This window comes from Chiloscyllium punctatum, chromosome 2, assembly GCF_047496795.1.
Source record: "Chiloscyllium punctatum isolate Juve2018m chromosome 2, sChiPun1.3, whole genome shotgun sequence".
Classification (NCBI taxonomy): Eukaryota; Metazoa; Chordata; class Chondrichthyes; order Orectolobiformes; family Hemiscylliidae; genus Chiloscyllium; species Chiloscyllium punctatum.
In genome coordinates, this window is record NC_092740.1 from 94110604 (window position 1) to 94126679 (window position 16076).

A 16076-nucleotide genomic window follows, 5' to 3' on the forward strand; every position below is an offset into this window, starting at 1 on the left:
TACTAAGGGAGGATATTCCTGGGAAGACATCCAGGGAGGTTATTTGAGTGCAACTGAGAAATCAGAAAGGGATGCTCACCTTATTGGGATTGTATTATGGACGCCCTAATAGTCAGCAGGAAATTGAGAAACAAATTTGTAAGGAGTTATCTGCAATAATAATAAGGTCGTTATGGTAGGGGATTTTAACTTTCCAAACACAGACTGGGACTGCCATAGCTTTAAGGGTTTAGATGGAGAGGAATTTGTTAAGTGTGTACAAGAAAATTTTCTGATTCGGTGTATGGATGTACCTACTAGCGAAGGTACAAAACCTGACCTACTCTTGGAAAATACGGCAGAGCGGGTGACTGAGGTGTCAGTGGGGGAGCACTTTGGGGCCAGCGACCATAATTCTATTAGCTTTAAAATAGTGATGGAAAAGGATAGTCCAGATCTAAAAGTTGAAGTTCCAAATTGAAGGATGGCTAATTTTGATGGTATTAGGTAGGATCTTTCAAAAGCTGATTGGAGGCACATGTTCACAGATAAAGGGACGACTGGAAAATGGGAAGCCTTCAAAAACGAGATTACGAGAGTCCAGAGACAGTATATTCCTGTTAGGGTGAAAGGAAAGGCTAGTAGATATAGGGAATGCTGAATGACAAGAGAAATTGAGGCTTTGGGTAAGTAAAAGGAGGAAGCCTATGTCAGATATAGACAAGAGAGATCAAGTGAATTCTTAGAAGAGTATAAAGGCAGTAGGAGTATACTTCAGAGGGAAATCAGGATGGCAAAAAGGGGACATAAGATAGCTTTGCAAATAGAGTTAAGGACAATCCAACGTGTTTTTACAAGGACAAAAGGATAACTAGGGAGAGAATAGGGCGCCTCAAAGATCAGCAAGTCGGCCTTTGTGTGGAGCTGCAGGAGATGGGGGAAGACACTAAACGAGTATTTTGCATCAGTGTTTGCTGTGGAGAAGGACATGGACGATTCAGAATGTGGGGAAATAGATGGTGACATCTTGAAAAATATCCATGTTAAGTGCTGGATGCCTTAAAACGCATAATGGTGGATAAATCCCCAGGACCTGATCAGGTGTACCCTAGAACTCTCTGGGAAGCTAGAGAAGTGATTGCTGGGCCCCTCGCTGAGACATTGAGATCATCGATATTCTCAGGTGACATGCCGGAAGACTGGAGGGTAACTAATGTGGTACTATTTAAGAAAGGTGGTAAGGAAATGCCAGGGAACTAGATCGATGAGCCTGACATCAGTGGTGGGCAAGTTATTAGAGGGAATCCTGAGGGGGACATGATTTACATGTATTTGAAAAGGCAAGGACTGATTAGGATTGTCAAGATGGCTTTGTGCGTGGAGGTCATGTCTCATGAACTTGATCGAGTTCTTTAAAGAAGTAACAAACAGGAGTGATGAGGGCAGAACAGTAGACCTGATCTATATGGACTTCAGTTTGGTGTTCAACAAGGATCCTCATGGGAGACTGCTTCGCAAGGTTAGATCTCATGGATTACTGGGAAAACTAGCCATTTGGATACAGAATTGGCTCGAAGGTAGAAGACAGAAGATAGTGGTGGAGAGTTGCTTTTCAGACTGGAGGCCTGTACCAGTGGAGTGCCACAAGGATCAGTGCTGTGTCCATTGCGTTTTGTCATTTATATAAATGTTTTGGATGTGAACATAGGGGGTATAGTTAGTAAATTTGCAGATGACAGCAAAAAAAGCTACCTCAGATTACAATGGGCCCTTGATCAAATGGGTCAATGGACTGAGGAGTGGCAGATGGAGTTTAATTAGATAAATGTGAGGTGCATTTTGGGAAAGCAAATCTTGGCAGGACTTATACACTGAATGGTAAGGTCCTAGGGAGTGTTGCTGAACAAAGAGACCTTGGAGTGCAGGTTCATAGCTCCTTGAAAGTGGAGATGCAGGTAGATAGGATAGTGAAGGCGGCATTTGGTATGCTTTCCTTTATTGGTCAGAGTATTGAGTATAAGAGTTGGGAGGTCATGTTGTGGCTGTACAGGACATTGATTAGGCCACTTTTGGAGTATTGTGTGCAATTCTGGTCTCCTTCCTATCAGAAGGATGTTGTGAAACTTGAAAGGGTTCAGAAAAGATTTACAAGGATGTTGCCAGGGTTGGAGGATTTGAGCTATAGGGAGAGGCTGTATAGGCTGGGGCTGTTTTCCCTGGAGCACTGGATACTGACGGGGTGACCTTATAGAGTTTTATAAAATTATGAGGGGCACAGATAGGATAAACAGACAAGGTCTTTTCCCTGGTATAGGGGAGTCTAGAACTAGAGGGCAGAGGTTCAGGGAGAAAGGGGAAAGATACAAAAGGGAGCTAAGGTGCAACCTTTCACACAGAGGGTGATGCATGTATGGAATGAGATGCCAGAGGAAGTGACAGGCTTGTGCAATTACAGCATTTAAAAGGCATCTGGATGAGTATATGAATAGGAAGGGTTTAGAGGGATATGGGCCAGGCAAATGGGACTAGATTGTGTTGGGATGTCTGGTCAGCATGGACAAGTTAGACCGAAAAGTCTGTTTCCGTGCTGCAAATCTCAATGACTGTGTTCGAGCAATAGTGAAAGATCAGCGGTCTCGCTCCAAATCAGGATGGTCTGTGGCTTGGAAAGAACCTTGTAGGTGATGGTTGTACCCATGCATCTTCTGCCTTTGTCCTTCTAGGTGATACAGATTGTGGGTTTGGAAAATGTTAGAGGAACCTTGGTGAGTTACTGCAGTACATCTAGTGGATCGCACACTCTCCTGCACTGTGTGTTTGTCTGTTGATGGAAGTGAATGTTGAAGGTGGTGGATGGAGTATCTAATCAAGAGGACTGCTTTGTCCTGAATGGGTGTCAAACTTAGAGGATTATTGGAGCAACACCCATCCAGGTTAGCGGAGAATATTCCATCATACTTGTCTATAGTAGATAGTGGACAGGTTTTGGGCAAGGAAACGTGTGAGCTTTACACTGTCTAGCATGAATTCTTCAGGAATGTGATTGCCTCTGAATTACCCTCAGAAGAGACCAGCAAACTACTCACTTACAGTTAACCACAACCTGCTCAAGGAACTAGCTCAGAACCAGCAATAAATGTTAACCATGTCAATGTCAATCACACTTCCAGAATGCACTTTAAAAATAAATGAAATAGGGAAAAATGTTTTCCAGTTTGATGGGTCAAGAATTAAAATCATCACCAAAAATGGAAGAGAACCCATTTTTGGTTTCAAATCTATGTTGGTTGTTCAGAGACAGAATGCTTCATTGCATATTATTGGTGGCAGAAGCATGAAAAAGTAAAAATTAATAAATATTTAAAGATCCCTTTTGTGCTGCAAAATTTTGCAATTCATACAATGAGCCAGAATTTTTGAAATAGAATTAAGGCTTCAAAAATTAAGATTTACCTACACATATTTAGGTTGACTCCACTGTGGAGGAACTTAACTCACCTTCTCCGTAAGGGGCAGTCTTTCATAAAATGACCAATTTTCCCACAAATTCTGCAGCATCGGTCATTTGGAGCTAACTTCCCCTCAGTCAAAATTTCTGGATCAAAGAAATACTCCTTCAATTTAAAAAAAATCAATACGTTAAAAATAATAACAATCATTGCATCTACACAACAAGTAGCATTATTGGTAACATGTACTTGTAGAATGTCTTGCCTACGATTTTCCACGATAGACTAAATTTCAAATAATAATCCTTCTGCCTGTCATTATTCATGTAGCAGAGAGGCCCTTTTGTGTTAAAATATGTTCCATCAATTTTGTATAAGACCTAAGTTTTTGTAAAGCAATCACGAAAAGGATACAATAAAATCATTTTATACAATAGGTGATTCTTTGTTTACCCATGCATTTTATTCCATCCGTATTTACTTAAGGCAACTCTAAGCAAACATATGAGTGCAAGAGTTAAGCTTCTTCCTTCATCCTACTATTTCCCTCTTTGCATCAATTAAACCAATTTAATTATTTTCCTTTAAACCATATGTAGTGATAGGCCAGGCTGAAGATGTGCAGGGATGTTTTCCAATTCTCAAGATTTGGTTTTGTTTTAAAGAAACTCTCACTCAAGTGGAAACCTAACATCTTCACATGACTTCAAGCAGATACAAGATTGCTTTATATAGCATCTTTATAAATTTGGAAATTTGCTTATATGATTATACTATGTCGTTTTGCTCTCATCTGACAATAATAAGGGAGTTACTGGTCACTGCATTCAGGGGATATAACTTTTCACTTATAATCAAGAAAGATGACAAAAGATATAATATAGCAATGTGCAGACACTTTAAGCTTACTTTAATCCCATAGAAGATAAATTGATGGTCAAACCAAAGGACCATTGTACAATGACGACATCCACAAAAAAGGGAGAAAAATAAAAACTGGGTAATTACTACCATGTCAACCTCGTTCCAATCATCAGCAAAGTGATAGTCGTTTGTAATTTTTCCATGAAGCAACACTTATTCACCAGTAACCCATAAAATGGTCATCACGTTGCATTCTAGCAGAACCAGTCAGGTACAGGTCTCACTTAACTCCTCAATCTCGACATGGATACAACAGCTCAAATGCTGGAACACAAGTAGCTATCTTTGACATCGAGGCAACACTCAATACAGTATGGCTCATTGGAATCCTTTCATAACAAAGATCAATGGAGTCAAAGGAAAAACTTCCATTGCAGTCATCAGTTGTGGTTACTAAAAGTCAATAATCACAGCCCTGGGATATTGCTGGGGAATCTTTCACAACAGCACTGTTGAATTCACAAAAATAAGCTACTTCACTAATAGCCTTTCTTCCAATCATACTATCAGGACTGGGACTGTTAGTTGATAATTTTGAAGGCTCTTGTCTCATTTAGCTTTGTGATCAAGAAACTAGTGAACTCTAGCTAACATTAAACTAGCATTACAAGTGACAGGTAACATTTGTACTGTATTCTCCATCTTGAACAGGAGCTCATTCAGTGACCTACTGATCTTATATGACACTCATGAGTCCAGCTGCAGAAATCTTTATCATTAATCCTTTAAAGGTCAACTGAAGTTGAGATGCTTGGATTCTGATAAACAATTAATTTGCGTTAGCTGTAGTTCTGGTAAGAGGGTTATCTTACAATTTTTTTTAAGATTCATTCACTTTTTTCTAGGACCAACTCAAAAAGTATATTACGAAATCTTACTCTGATTTCTCTTCAGTGCTTCATTATTTAGTCAGGCACAAGATTTCACAGGACTTCCTTTAGCTTTTTGGCTAAGCTTCCCTCCAATTTATTTAGTGACCTCATGAGTCCAGATTTGACAGCTGCAGCACAGACTTCCCTGCAACTCCTGAGAGGTAACTTAAAAGATGAAACCACTCTGGTCTCCAAACATTTCCTGCTCCAGTTTCTAACAGGAACCATGCTCAAAGCCAGACCTCAAATTGCAACAGGACTAACTGCTTTTTAATGGAGGATTTCTGTAATTTTTGGGGTCGAAAGTGTGGCTCTGGAAAAGCACAGTAGGTCAGGCAGCATCCGAGGAGGCGGCGAATTGATGTTTTGGGCATAAGCCCTTCATCAGAAAAGGGCTTAAGCCCGAAACGTCAATTCGCCTGCTCCTCCGATGCTGCCTGACCTGCTGTGCTTTTTCAGCACCACACACTCAACTCTGATCTCCAGCATCTGCAGTACTCACTTTCTCCCTGTAATTATTTTGGCTCTAGTTTCCCAGCTAAAGATATCACCCAGTTGTTTGTCATCTTCCAATACCTACTCCCAATCACAGCTCTCATGGATAATGGATCTAAGATTTTACTTTAAGTGTAGGTCTACCATTATCTTTCGATTTCCAAGACGCTACAAGCTACACAAGACCTTAAACAAAATACTAAGTCCTGTGGACACTGGAAATCAGGAATAAAAGCAAAAATTGCTGCAAGAACTCATGTCTGGTGGCATCTGTAGAGAGAAAGCAGCATTAATGACTAAGGTCATTGAATTAATTTTACTTTGGAAAAGGATGGTAAATATGCTGAAGATGGGGTGGGTCCTGGGGGGCAGGTGCAGGAATGATAGGTGGAGATGCAGCCCAGAGACAGAGAAAAACACTTGAGCTGAACAATTAATGTGTAAAGCTCAGCCTGGGAGAATGAATAGCTGCTAATGAGAATCATTAGTAGCTGACAATGTGTTGTTTGCAGTAGCAGCCCATGTGAGGACAAAGTCTGGTGTGTGGGCTTAGGATAAGTACATGGGAGAAGATGCTCAGGCCCTAAAATGACTTAACGTGATACTGAACACTGAATGCTGCACAGACCCAAAGATGAAAAGGAGTTGCTGTTCTTCCAGTTTGCGTTGAGCTTCACTGGAGCACTACAGCCAGCCTGAGACGGAGATAAAAATCATACACCACCAGGTGATAGTTGAACAGGTTTATTTGGAAGTACTAGCTTTCAGAGCACTGCTCCTTCGCCAGATAGCTACCTGATGAAGGAGCAGCACTCCGAAAGCGAGTACCTATACAGTCATAGAGATGTACAGCACAGAAACAGACCCTTCAGTCCAACCCGTCCATGCCGACCAGATTTCCCAACACAATCTAGCCCCACCTGCAAGCACCTGGCCCAAATCCCTCCAAACCCATCCTATTCATATACCCATCCAGATGCCTTTTAAATACTGTCATTGTACTAGCCTCCACACTTCCTCTGGCAGTTCATTCCACACACACACTGCCCTCTGCATGAAAACATTGCCCCTCAGATCTCTTTTATATCTTTCCCCTCTCACCCTACACCTATGCCATCTAGTTCTGGACTCCTCCCACCCCAGGGAAAAGACCTTGTCTATTTACCCTATCCATGCCCCTCATGATTTAAAACAGCCTTAGCCTATTCAACCTCCCCCTATAGCTCAAATCCTCCAACTCTGGCAACATCCTTGTAAATCTTTTCTGAACTCTTTCCGATAGGAAAGAGACTGGAACTGCACACAATATTCCAAAAGTGGTATAACCAATGTCCTGTACAGCCGCAACATGACCTCCCAACTCCTGTACTCAATATTCTGACAAATAAAGGAAAGCATACCATACGCCTTCTTCACTATCCTATCTACCTGCAACTCTACTTTCAAGGAGCTATGAACCTGCACTCCAAGGTCTCTTTGTTCAGCAACACTCCCTAGTACCTTACCATTCAGTGTATAAATCCTACCAAGATTTGCTTTCCCAAAATGCACCTCGCATTTATCTAAATTAAACTCCATCTGCCACTCCTCAGTCCATTGACCCATTTGATCAAGATCCCATTGTAATCTGAAGTAACCTTCTTCGCTGTCAACTACACCTCCAATTTTGGTGTCATCTGCAAATTAACTATGCCTCTTATGCTCACATCCAAATCATTTATGTAAGTGACGAAAAGCAATGGACCCAGCACCAATTCTTGTGGCACTACACTGGACACAGGCCTCCAATCTGAAAAACAACCCTCCACCACCACCCTCTGTCTTCTACCTTTGAGCCAGTTCTGCTCTCAGGCTAGTTCTCCCTGTATTCCATGAGATCTAACCCTGCGAATCAGTCTCCCATGGGGAACCTTGTCGAACGCCTTACTGAACTCCATATAGATCATGTCCGCCACTCAGCCCTCATCAATCCTCTTTGTTACTTCTTCAAAAAAAAACTCAAGCAAGTTAGTGAGACATGATTTCCCACACACAAAGCCATGGTGATTATCCCTTTCCAAATGCATGTACATCCTGTCCCTCAGGATTCCTTCCAACAACTTGCCCACCATCGACGGCAGGCTCACCACTCTATAGTTCCCTGGCTTACCAACTTTCTTAAAGAGTGGCAACACGTTAGCCAATCTAGAGTCTTCTGGCACCTCACCTGTACTATTGATGATACAAATATCTCAGCAAGAGACCCAGCAATCTTTTCCCTAGCTTCACAGAGTTCTAGGGTACACCTGATCAGGTCCTGGGGATTTATTCACTTTTATGCGTTTCAAGACATCCAGCACTTCCTACTCTGTAATATGGACATTTTTCAAGATATCACCACCTATTTCCCTACATTCTATATCTTCCATGTCCTTCTCCACAGTAAACACTGATGCAAAATACTCATTTAGTGTCTCCTCCATCTCCTGCAGCTCCACACAAAGGCTGACTTGCTGACCTTTGAGGGGGCCTATTCTCTCCCTAGTTGCCGTTTTGTCCTTAATGTATTTGTAAAAACGCTTTGGATACTCCTTAACTCTATTTGCCAAAGCTATCTCATCTCATCTTTTTACCCTTCTGATTTCCTCGTGTATACACTTACTGCCTTCATATTCTTCTAAGGATTCACTCGATCTCTCCTGTCTATACCTGACGTATGCTTCCTTCTTTTTCTTAACCAAACCCTCAATTTCTTGAGTCATCCAACATTCCCTAGCCTTTCCTTTCACTCTAACAGGGATATACTGTCTCTAGACTCTCGTTTTCTCATTTCTGAAGTCTTCCCATTTTCCAGCCGTCCCTTTACCTGTGAACATCTGCACCCAATCATCATTTTGAAAGTTCTTGCCTAACACTATCAAAATTAGCATTCCTCCAACTTAGAACTTCAACTTTTAAATCTGGTCTATCCTTTTTCATCACTATTTTAAAACTGATAGAATTATGGTTGCTGGCCCCAAAGTGCTCCCCCACTGACACCTCAGTCACCTGCCCTGCCTTATTTCCCAAAAGTAGGTCAAGTTTTGCACCTTCTCTAGTAGGTACATCCACTTACTGAATCAGAAAAATTTCTTGTACACACTTAAGAAATTCCTCTCCATCTAAACCTTTAACACTATGGCAGTCCCAGTCTATGTTTGGAAAGTTAAAATCCCCTACCATAACTACTCTATTATTCTTACAGGTAACAAAAGTCTCCTTACAAATTTGTTTCTCAATTTCCCGCTGACTATTAGTGGTCTAGAATACAATCCCAATAAGGTGATCATCCCTTTCTTATTTCTCAGTTCCACCCAAATAACTTCCCTGGATGTATTTCCAAGAATATCCTCCCTAAGTACAGCTGTAATGCTATCCCTCATCAAAAACACCACTCCCCCATCTCTCTTGCCTCCCTTTCTGTCCTTCTTGTAGCATTTGTATTCTGGAACATTAAGCTGTCAGTTCTATCCATCCCTGAGCCACATTTCTGTAATTGTTATGATATCCCAGTCCCATGTTCCTAACCATGCCCTGACCTCATCTGCCTTCCCTATTCAGCCTCTTGCATTGAAATAAATGCAGTTTAATTTATCAGCCCTACCTTGTTCTCTGCTTTGACCCTGCCTGACTCACCTTTGATCTCAATTGTACCAGTCTCAGATTGATCTCTTTCCTCACTATCTCCCTGGGTCCCACTCCCCCCACCTTACTAGTTTAAATCCTTCCAAGCAGCTCTAGCAAATCTCCCTGCCAGTATATTAGTCCCCTTCCAATTCAGGTGCAATCCGTCCTTATACAGGTCACGTCTAGTCCAGAAGAGATTCCAATGATCCAAAAATATGAATCTTCCCATACTCCAGCTCCTCAGCCACGCATTTATATGCTCTATCCTTCTATTCCTACTCTCACTAGCGCATAGCACCAGGTGTAATTCAGATATTACTACTCTGGAGGACCTCCTTTTTAGATTCCTGCCTATACTCTCTATATTCTCCCTTCAGAATCTCATCATCTTCCCTTCCTATGTCGTTGGTTCCAATGTGTACGATTACCTCCTGCTGGGCCCTCTCCCCCCTTGAGAACATTGTGCACCCTTTCTGAGACATCCTTGGTCCTGGCATCAGGGAGACAACACATCATTCTGATTTTTTGCTGCTAGCCACAGAAATGTCTGTCTGTGCCTCGGACTAGAGAGTCCCTGAACACAATTGATCTCTTGGAACCCAACGTACCCCTCATTGCATTAGAGCCAGTCTCAATACCAGAAACTTGGCTGTTCATGCTGCATTCCTCTGAGAATCCATCACCCACTACATTTTTCCAAAACAGCATACTTGTTTGAAATGGGGATAGCCACAGAAGACTCCTGCACTACCTCAACCTCTCTTACCTTTCCTGGAGTTAACCCATCCATCACACCCCCTTGGTCTTGTAAATTCCTCACTGCCTCTAACTGATCCATTCGATCTGATAGGATTCGCACCCAACGGCATTTAATGCAGATATAATCCTCAGTAACACAAACTCTCCGTGGGCGGTACGGTGGCACAGTGGTTAGCACTGCTGCCTTACAGCACCTGAGACCCGGGTTCAATTCCCGCCTCAGGTGACTGACTGTGTGGAGTTTGCACATTCTCCCCATGTCTGCGTGGGTTTCCTCCGGGTGCTCTGGTTTCCTCCCACAGTCCAAAGATGTGCAGGTGAGGTGAATTGGCCATGCTAAATTGCCCATAGGGTTAGGTGCAAGGGTAAATGCAGGGGTATGGGTCTAAGTGGGTGCACTTTGGCGGGTCGGTGTGGACTTGTTGGGCCTGTTTCCACACTGTAAGTAATCTAATCTAAATCTAATCTAAACTTCCACATCCGACAAGAAGAGTATACCACTCTAATAAGGGCCATTTTTCCTTCTTCCAATCTGCAGACCCAGAAAATAGTACTGTCTCACTCCTCTACAAAACACTGCCCCAGGCTAACTTAATACTTATGGCTTATATTTTTAAGTTTAATCAAGAGACATATCTCAATAAAATATATAATCAAGAAAGAACCCACTCTACTCACTACTGCAGACTTACAGCAAAGCCACACTTAAAAGTATGTACTTATCTGTTGTAACCTCTCCCAAACAGGTTCCTCCAAGATCAGTTGTAAATTTCACTGTTTGTTAATTTTCCCAGACGCACTCCAATGTCCAGGGATACATGAATTCAACAGCAAAGGCAGTAACTGTACAGATTCACTGTGGTGTTAGTTAGCAGTGTGGATTTCTTTCTCTCTCTCTCTCTCCTGCACTGACTGTGTGCTACCTTTGTCTGTTCCTCTCCCTTTTCAAAGTTCCAAAACAATGCAACAGCATATAAAACAGTAATCGCTGCTGCTGGAATTCGAGGAAATCACCTCCAACACCTAAAGTACCTCAAAAAAGCAGCAGCCTGTTACAGCCAGAAATTTTTCCTGTCCTCCCTCTTGGATTACCCAGAATCCTTCTAAATAAATCTACTGGACTATAATCTGGTGTTGTGATTTTTAACTTTGTCCACATTGGTCCAATACTGGCTTCTCTACATTATGAGACAGCAACGTTAACGAGTGGTGTGTTGAAGTGGCTGGCAACAGGGAGCTCAGAGTCATTTTTGTGGACAGAACATAGGTGTTCTGAAAAGCTGCTATCCAGTCTGCATTTCATCTCCCCAGCGTACAGCAGACCATGTAACAACTTAAACTGACACAATGTTTTAGCAGCTTTTCCAAACATTCAGTCATGCCTAATGGATGTGTTCCAATTATATTCACAAAGATAAACTCAAAAACAAAGAATCGCACTAACCTCCATATATCTGCACTGTAATGAACACACACAGTGTGTTCTTGGAAAGAAATGCAAATTAAATACTTTTTTAACTTCCAAACCTTTTCTGAAATCTTGGAAACCACTTGAATAACATCCTTTATTGGAATAACTACTGAATCAAAAAATATATTAATGTCAATTTGGTACAAAATCCCTGGAGCGTTGGAGGTTCAGAAGTGACCTTACAGAGATTTATAAATCATGAGGGGCATAGATAGGATAAATGGACAAGGTCTTTTCCCTGGGGTGGGTAAATCCAAAGCTACAGGGCATAGGTTTAGGGTGAGAGGGGCAAGATTTAAAAGAGACCTAAGGGGCAACCTTTTCATGCAAAGGGTAGTGCATGTATGGAATGAGCTGCCAGAGGAAGTGATGGAGGTTGGTACAATTGCAACATTTAAAAGGCATCTGGATGGGTATATGAAGAGGAAGGGTTTAGAGGTATATGGGCCATGTGCTGGAAAATGGGACTAGATTAATTTAAGCTATCTGGTTGGCATGGACAAGTTGGACCGAAGGGTCTGTTTCTATGCTGTATATCTCTAGGACTCTCTGAGCAGGATAATCATTGAAATGGAATAAAAAGGATCTAAAGTCTTAAAAATTCTTACATTTCTTACGATACTAGGTATGACTTGGAAGAAAGAGTTTACAGCTTTACTTACTTTAATTATTGGAATAATTTTGTCCTGTAAGATTTTCTCCCATTTTCCAAAATAAAAGGAAAGCCTCCTAATCAATTTGCATATAGAGAAAGTTCTTTTCCTTGCCAAACCAGGCGAGTAAAATAAGCAAGATTGGTGTTAAGGATGTCAAGTATATACATGAATTTCAGGACAAAATGCATAACATACCATAACTGTAGGATATTGTTTTGGGATGAATTTAATTGGAGTTCCGAAAACTTTTCTTCCATTGATGAAAGCTTTCATGATAAAATTTGTCACTGGAATAACAAAGAGCAACCATCTATTTATTGGACAATATTTGCAATATGGAAAACTTTTCAAGAGGAGACAAAATGCAACTTACTCTTTCGAGATAATCCAGCTCCAAGATTGTGATTGAGGTCAAATGGATCTATTACAAACAGAATCTTTTGATTATATTTTTAGAACACTTAGTTCTGTTCATAATCAACGCAACCAAAATTTAGAAATCCAAAATTCATTTGACAATATCAAAAAAATATTCAAAGAAGAAAATATACTTGATCAAAATGTGGCATTGCTATGCAATCAAGGTCATGCAGACTGTTCATCTTTACATAAGACAGCACAAACTTTAATCAACTGTACAGTCAAACAGTCTTCTGGGAGAGGTGGAGAGAGAGAGAAAAATCAAATGCCAAATTCCGGAAATAATTTAAAGAAAAATTCCTCTCCAACCCTCAAAAGTTCCAGGATGCTGCCATACTTAAAATACTAATCACTGCTGGGCAAAAACAAGGACTGCAGATGCTGGAAACCAGATCTTGGAAGTGGTGCTGGGAGATCACAGCAGTTCAGGCAGCATCCGAGGAGCAGCAAAATCGACGTTTCGGGCAAAAGCCCTTCATCAGGAATAAAGGCAGAGAGCCTGAAGCGTGGAGAGATAAGCTAGAGGAGGGTAGGGGTGGGGAGAAGGTAGCATGGAGTACAATAGGTTAGTGGGGGAGGGGATGAATGTGATAGGTCTGGGAGGAGGGTGGAGTGGATAGGTGGAAAAGAAGGTTAGGCAGGTTGGACAAGTCATGGGGACAGTACTGAGCTGGAAGTTTGGAACTAGGGTGAGGTGGGGGAAGGGGAAATGAGGAAACTGTTGAAGTCCACATTGATGCCCTGGGGTTGAAGTGTTCCGAGGCGGAAGATGAGGCGTTCTTCCTCCAGGCGTCTGGTGGTGAGGGAGTGGCGGTGAAGGAGGCCCAGGACCTCCATATCCTCGGCAGAGTGGGAGGGGGAGTTGAAATGTTGGGCCATCAGGCGGTGTGCTTGATTGGTGCGGGTGTCCCGGAGATGTTCCCTAAAGCACTCTGCTAGGAGGCGTCCAGTCTCCCTAATCTAGAGGAGACCGCATCGGGAGCAATGGATGCAACAAATTATATTAGTGGATGTGCAGGTAAAACTTTGATGGATGTGGAAGGCTCCTTTAGGGCCTTGGATAGAAGTGAGGGAGGTGGTGTGGGCGCAGGTTTTGCAGTTCCTGCGGTAGCAGGGGAAGGTGCCAGGATGGGAGGGTGTGGGGGCATGGACCTGACCGGGTAGTCACGGAGGGAACGGTCTTTGCGGAAGGCGGAAAGGGGTGGGGAGGGAAATATATCCCTGGTGGTGGGGTCTTTTTGGAGGTGGCAGAAATGTTGGCGGATGATTTGGTTTATGCAAAGGTTGGTAGGGTGGAAGGTGAGCACCAGGGGCGTTCTGTCCTTGTTACGGTTGGAGGGGTAGGGTCTCAGGGCGGCAGTGCGGGATGTGGATGAGATGAATCGGAGGGCATCTTTAACCACGTGGGAAGGGAAATTGCAGTCTCTAAAGAAGGAGGCTATCTGGTGTGTTCCGTGGTGGAACCGGTCCTCCTGGGAGCAGATACGGCAGAGGCGGAGGCGGAGTAAATGGGAATATGGGATGGCATTTTTGCAAGAGGTAGGGTGGGAAGAGGTGTAATCCAGGTAGCTGTGGGAGTCGGTGGGTTTGCAACAGTTCTCCTTCAAGATCCTCCGCTCCATGCTTGCAGCAATGCGCCGGCACCTAATCGATCTACAGTCAGCCCTGCCTCAGCTGAGGGCCACACTCTCAGAACTGCAAAGGTCCCACTCTGTACTACAGCCTCAGGAGAATTCATACTGTCAACAAACAGTATTTCAACTCCATCTCAAACATCAAAAACTGAAAGTACAACAAACTTTTATACACCCACCTCCATAACCAGCGCTCCTCAAACATTCCAGAAGATTCCCCCAGCCTCTGAGACTGCTTGGACTCCACTCGCCACGCGGCTGGTGCAGCTGCCACCCCCACGCTGATTGATGATGTCACTTCCGCCCCCATCACGACCACTCCCACAACCACTTCCGCCCCTCACAATTCCTCATACATCACAAGTGACATCACTTCCGCCCCTCACATCATCGCTGATGTCACACGCTCAATGACTTCCACCACCCTGACTGCCATGTCTGCCATCACGTCCGCCCCCACCAATGCCACTAATCTGCATTCTGCTGACACGCCCCCCCACATATCCCACTGTCGCCATTCCCGGCCCCCAGAACCCCGAGAGGAACACCAACCCTGCTCATGACTCCACCCCCATTTCCCCCACCATCACACCCACTCCAGTTACTGGCTCCACCCCCACTCCCAGCTCCACACCCACAACAGATCCGAGCTCCCAGCCCTGCCGTGTTTTCACCATCCCTCCAGACCTTCCCCTCACTGAGGACGAACGATCAGTCCTCAGCAAAGGACTCACCTTCATCTACCCTCCGTCCACGCATCAATGATTTAATTACATGCCGTGACGTCGAACACTTCTTCCGCCGCCTCCGCCTCCGAGCTTACTTTCACAATCAGGACTCCCACCCATCTTCCGAGGACACCTTCGCCAACCTCCAACACACTGCATCTACCTGGACACCCCGCGCTGGCCTATCACCCGCCCTCGATCTCTTCATTTCCAACTGCCGCCAGGACATTAACCGCCTCAACCTGTCTAACCCCTTCCTCCACTCCAACCACTCACCCTCACAACGCGCAGCCCTCCAGTCCCTCTGCTCCAAGCCCAACCTCATCATCAAGCCAGCAGATAAAGGGGGCGCAGTGGTAGTCTGGCGCACTGACCTCTACACCGCTGAAGCCAAACACCAACTCAAGGACTCCTCTTCCTACCGCCCCCTCGACCACGACCCCACCACCCATCACCAAACCATCATCTCCCAGACCATACAGAACCTCATCACCTCAGGAGATCTCCCACCCACAGCTTCCAACCTCAGAGCCCGGGAACCCTGCACTGCCCGGTTCTACCTCCTTCCCAAGATCCAAAAGCCTGACCACCCTGGCCGACCCAGTGTCTCAGCATGTTCCTGCCCCACTGAACTCCTCTCTGCCTACCTTGACACTGTCCTATCCCCCCTAGTCCAGGAACTCCCCACATACGTTCGAGATACCACCTCCTCCAAGACATCCGTTTCCCCGGCCCCCAACGCCTCATCTTCACCAGGGATATCCAATCCCTCTACACCTCCATCCGCCATGACCAGAGCCTCCAAGCCCTCCGTTTTTTCCTCTCCCGACGTCCCCAACAGTACCCTTCCACCGACACTCTCAGTCGTTTGGCCGAACTGGTCCTCACCCGTAACAATTTCTGCTTTGAATCCTCCCACTTCCTCCAGACCAAATGGGTAGCCATAGGCACACGTACGGGCCCCAGCTATGCCGGTCTCTTTGCTGATTACGTAGAACAGTTGATCTTCCGTAATTACACTGGCATCACTCCCCACCTCTTCCT

At 44.0% G+C, this 16076-nt stretch overlaps 1 protein-coding gene across 5 annotated transcripts in view; it reads right to left on the reverse strand.

Annotated features, from left to right (window-relative positions):
• Positions 1 to 16076, reverse strand: part of LOC140486678 (terminal uridylyltransferase 7-like) — a 95047-nt gene that overhangs the window by 16210 nt on the left and 62761 nt on the right. For all 5 annotated transcript variants that reach the window (XM_072585872.1, XM_072585871.1, XM_072585873.1 and 2 more), the window contains 3 exons: positions 12624 to 12671; positions 12446 to 12537; positions 3478 to 3593 (listed from right to left, as the gene is read on the reverse strand). In XM_072585872.1, the coding sequence (XP_072441973.1) occupies positions 3478 to 3593; positions 12446 to 12537; positions 12624 to 12671 (256 nt within the window). The remainder of the gene's footprint in view (positions 1 to 3477; positions 3594 to 12445; positions 12538 to 12623; positions 12672 to 16076) is intronic.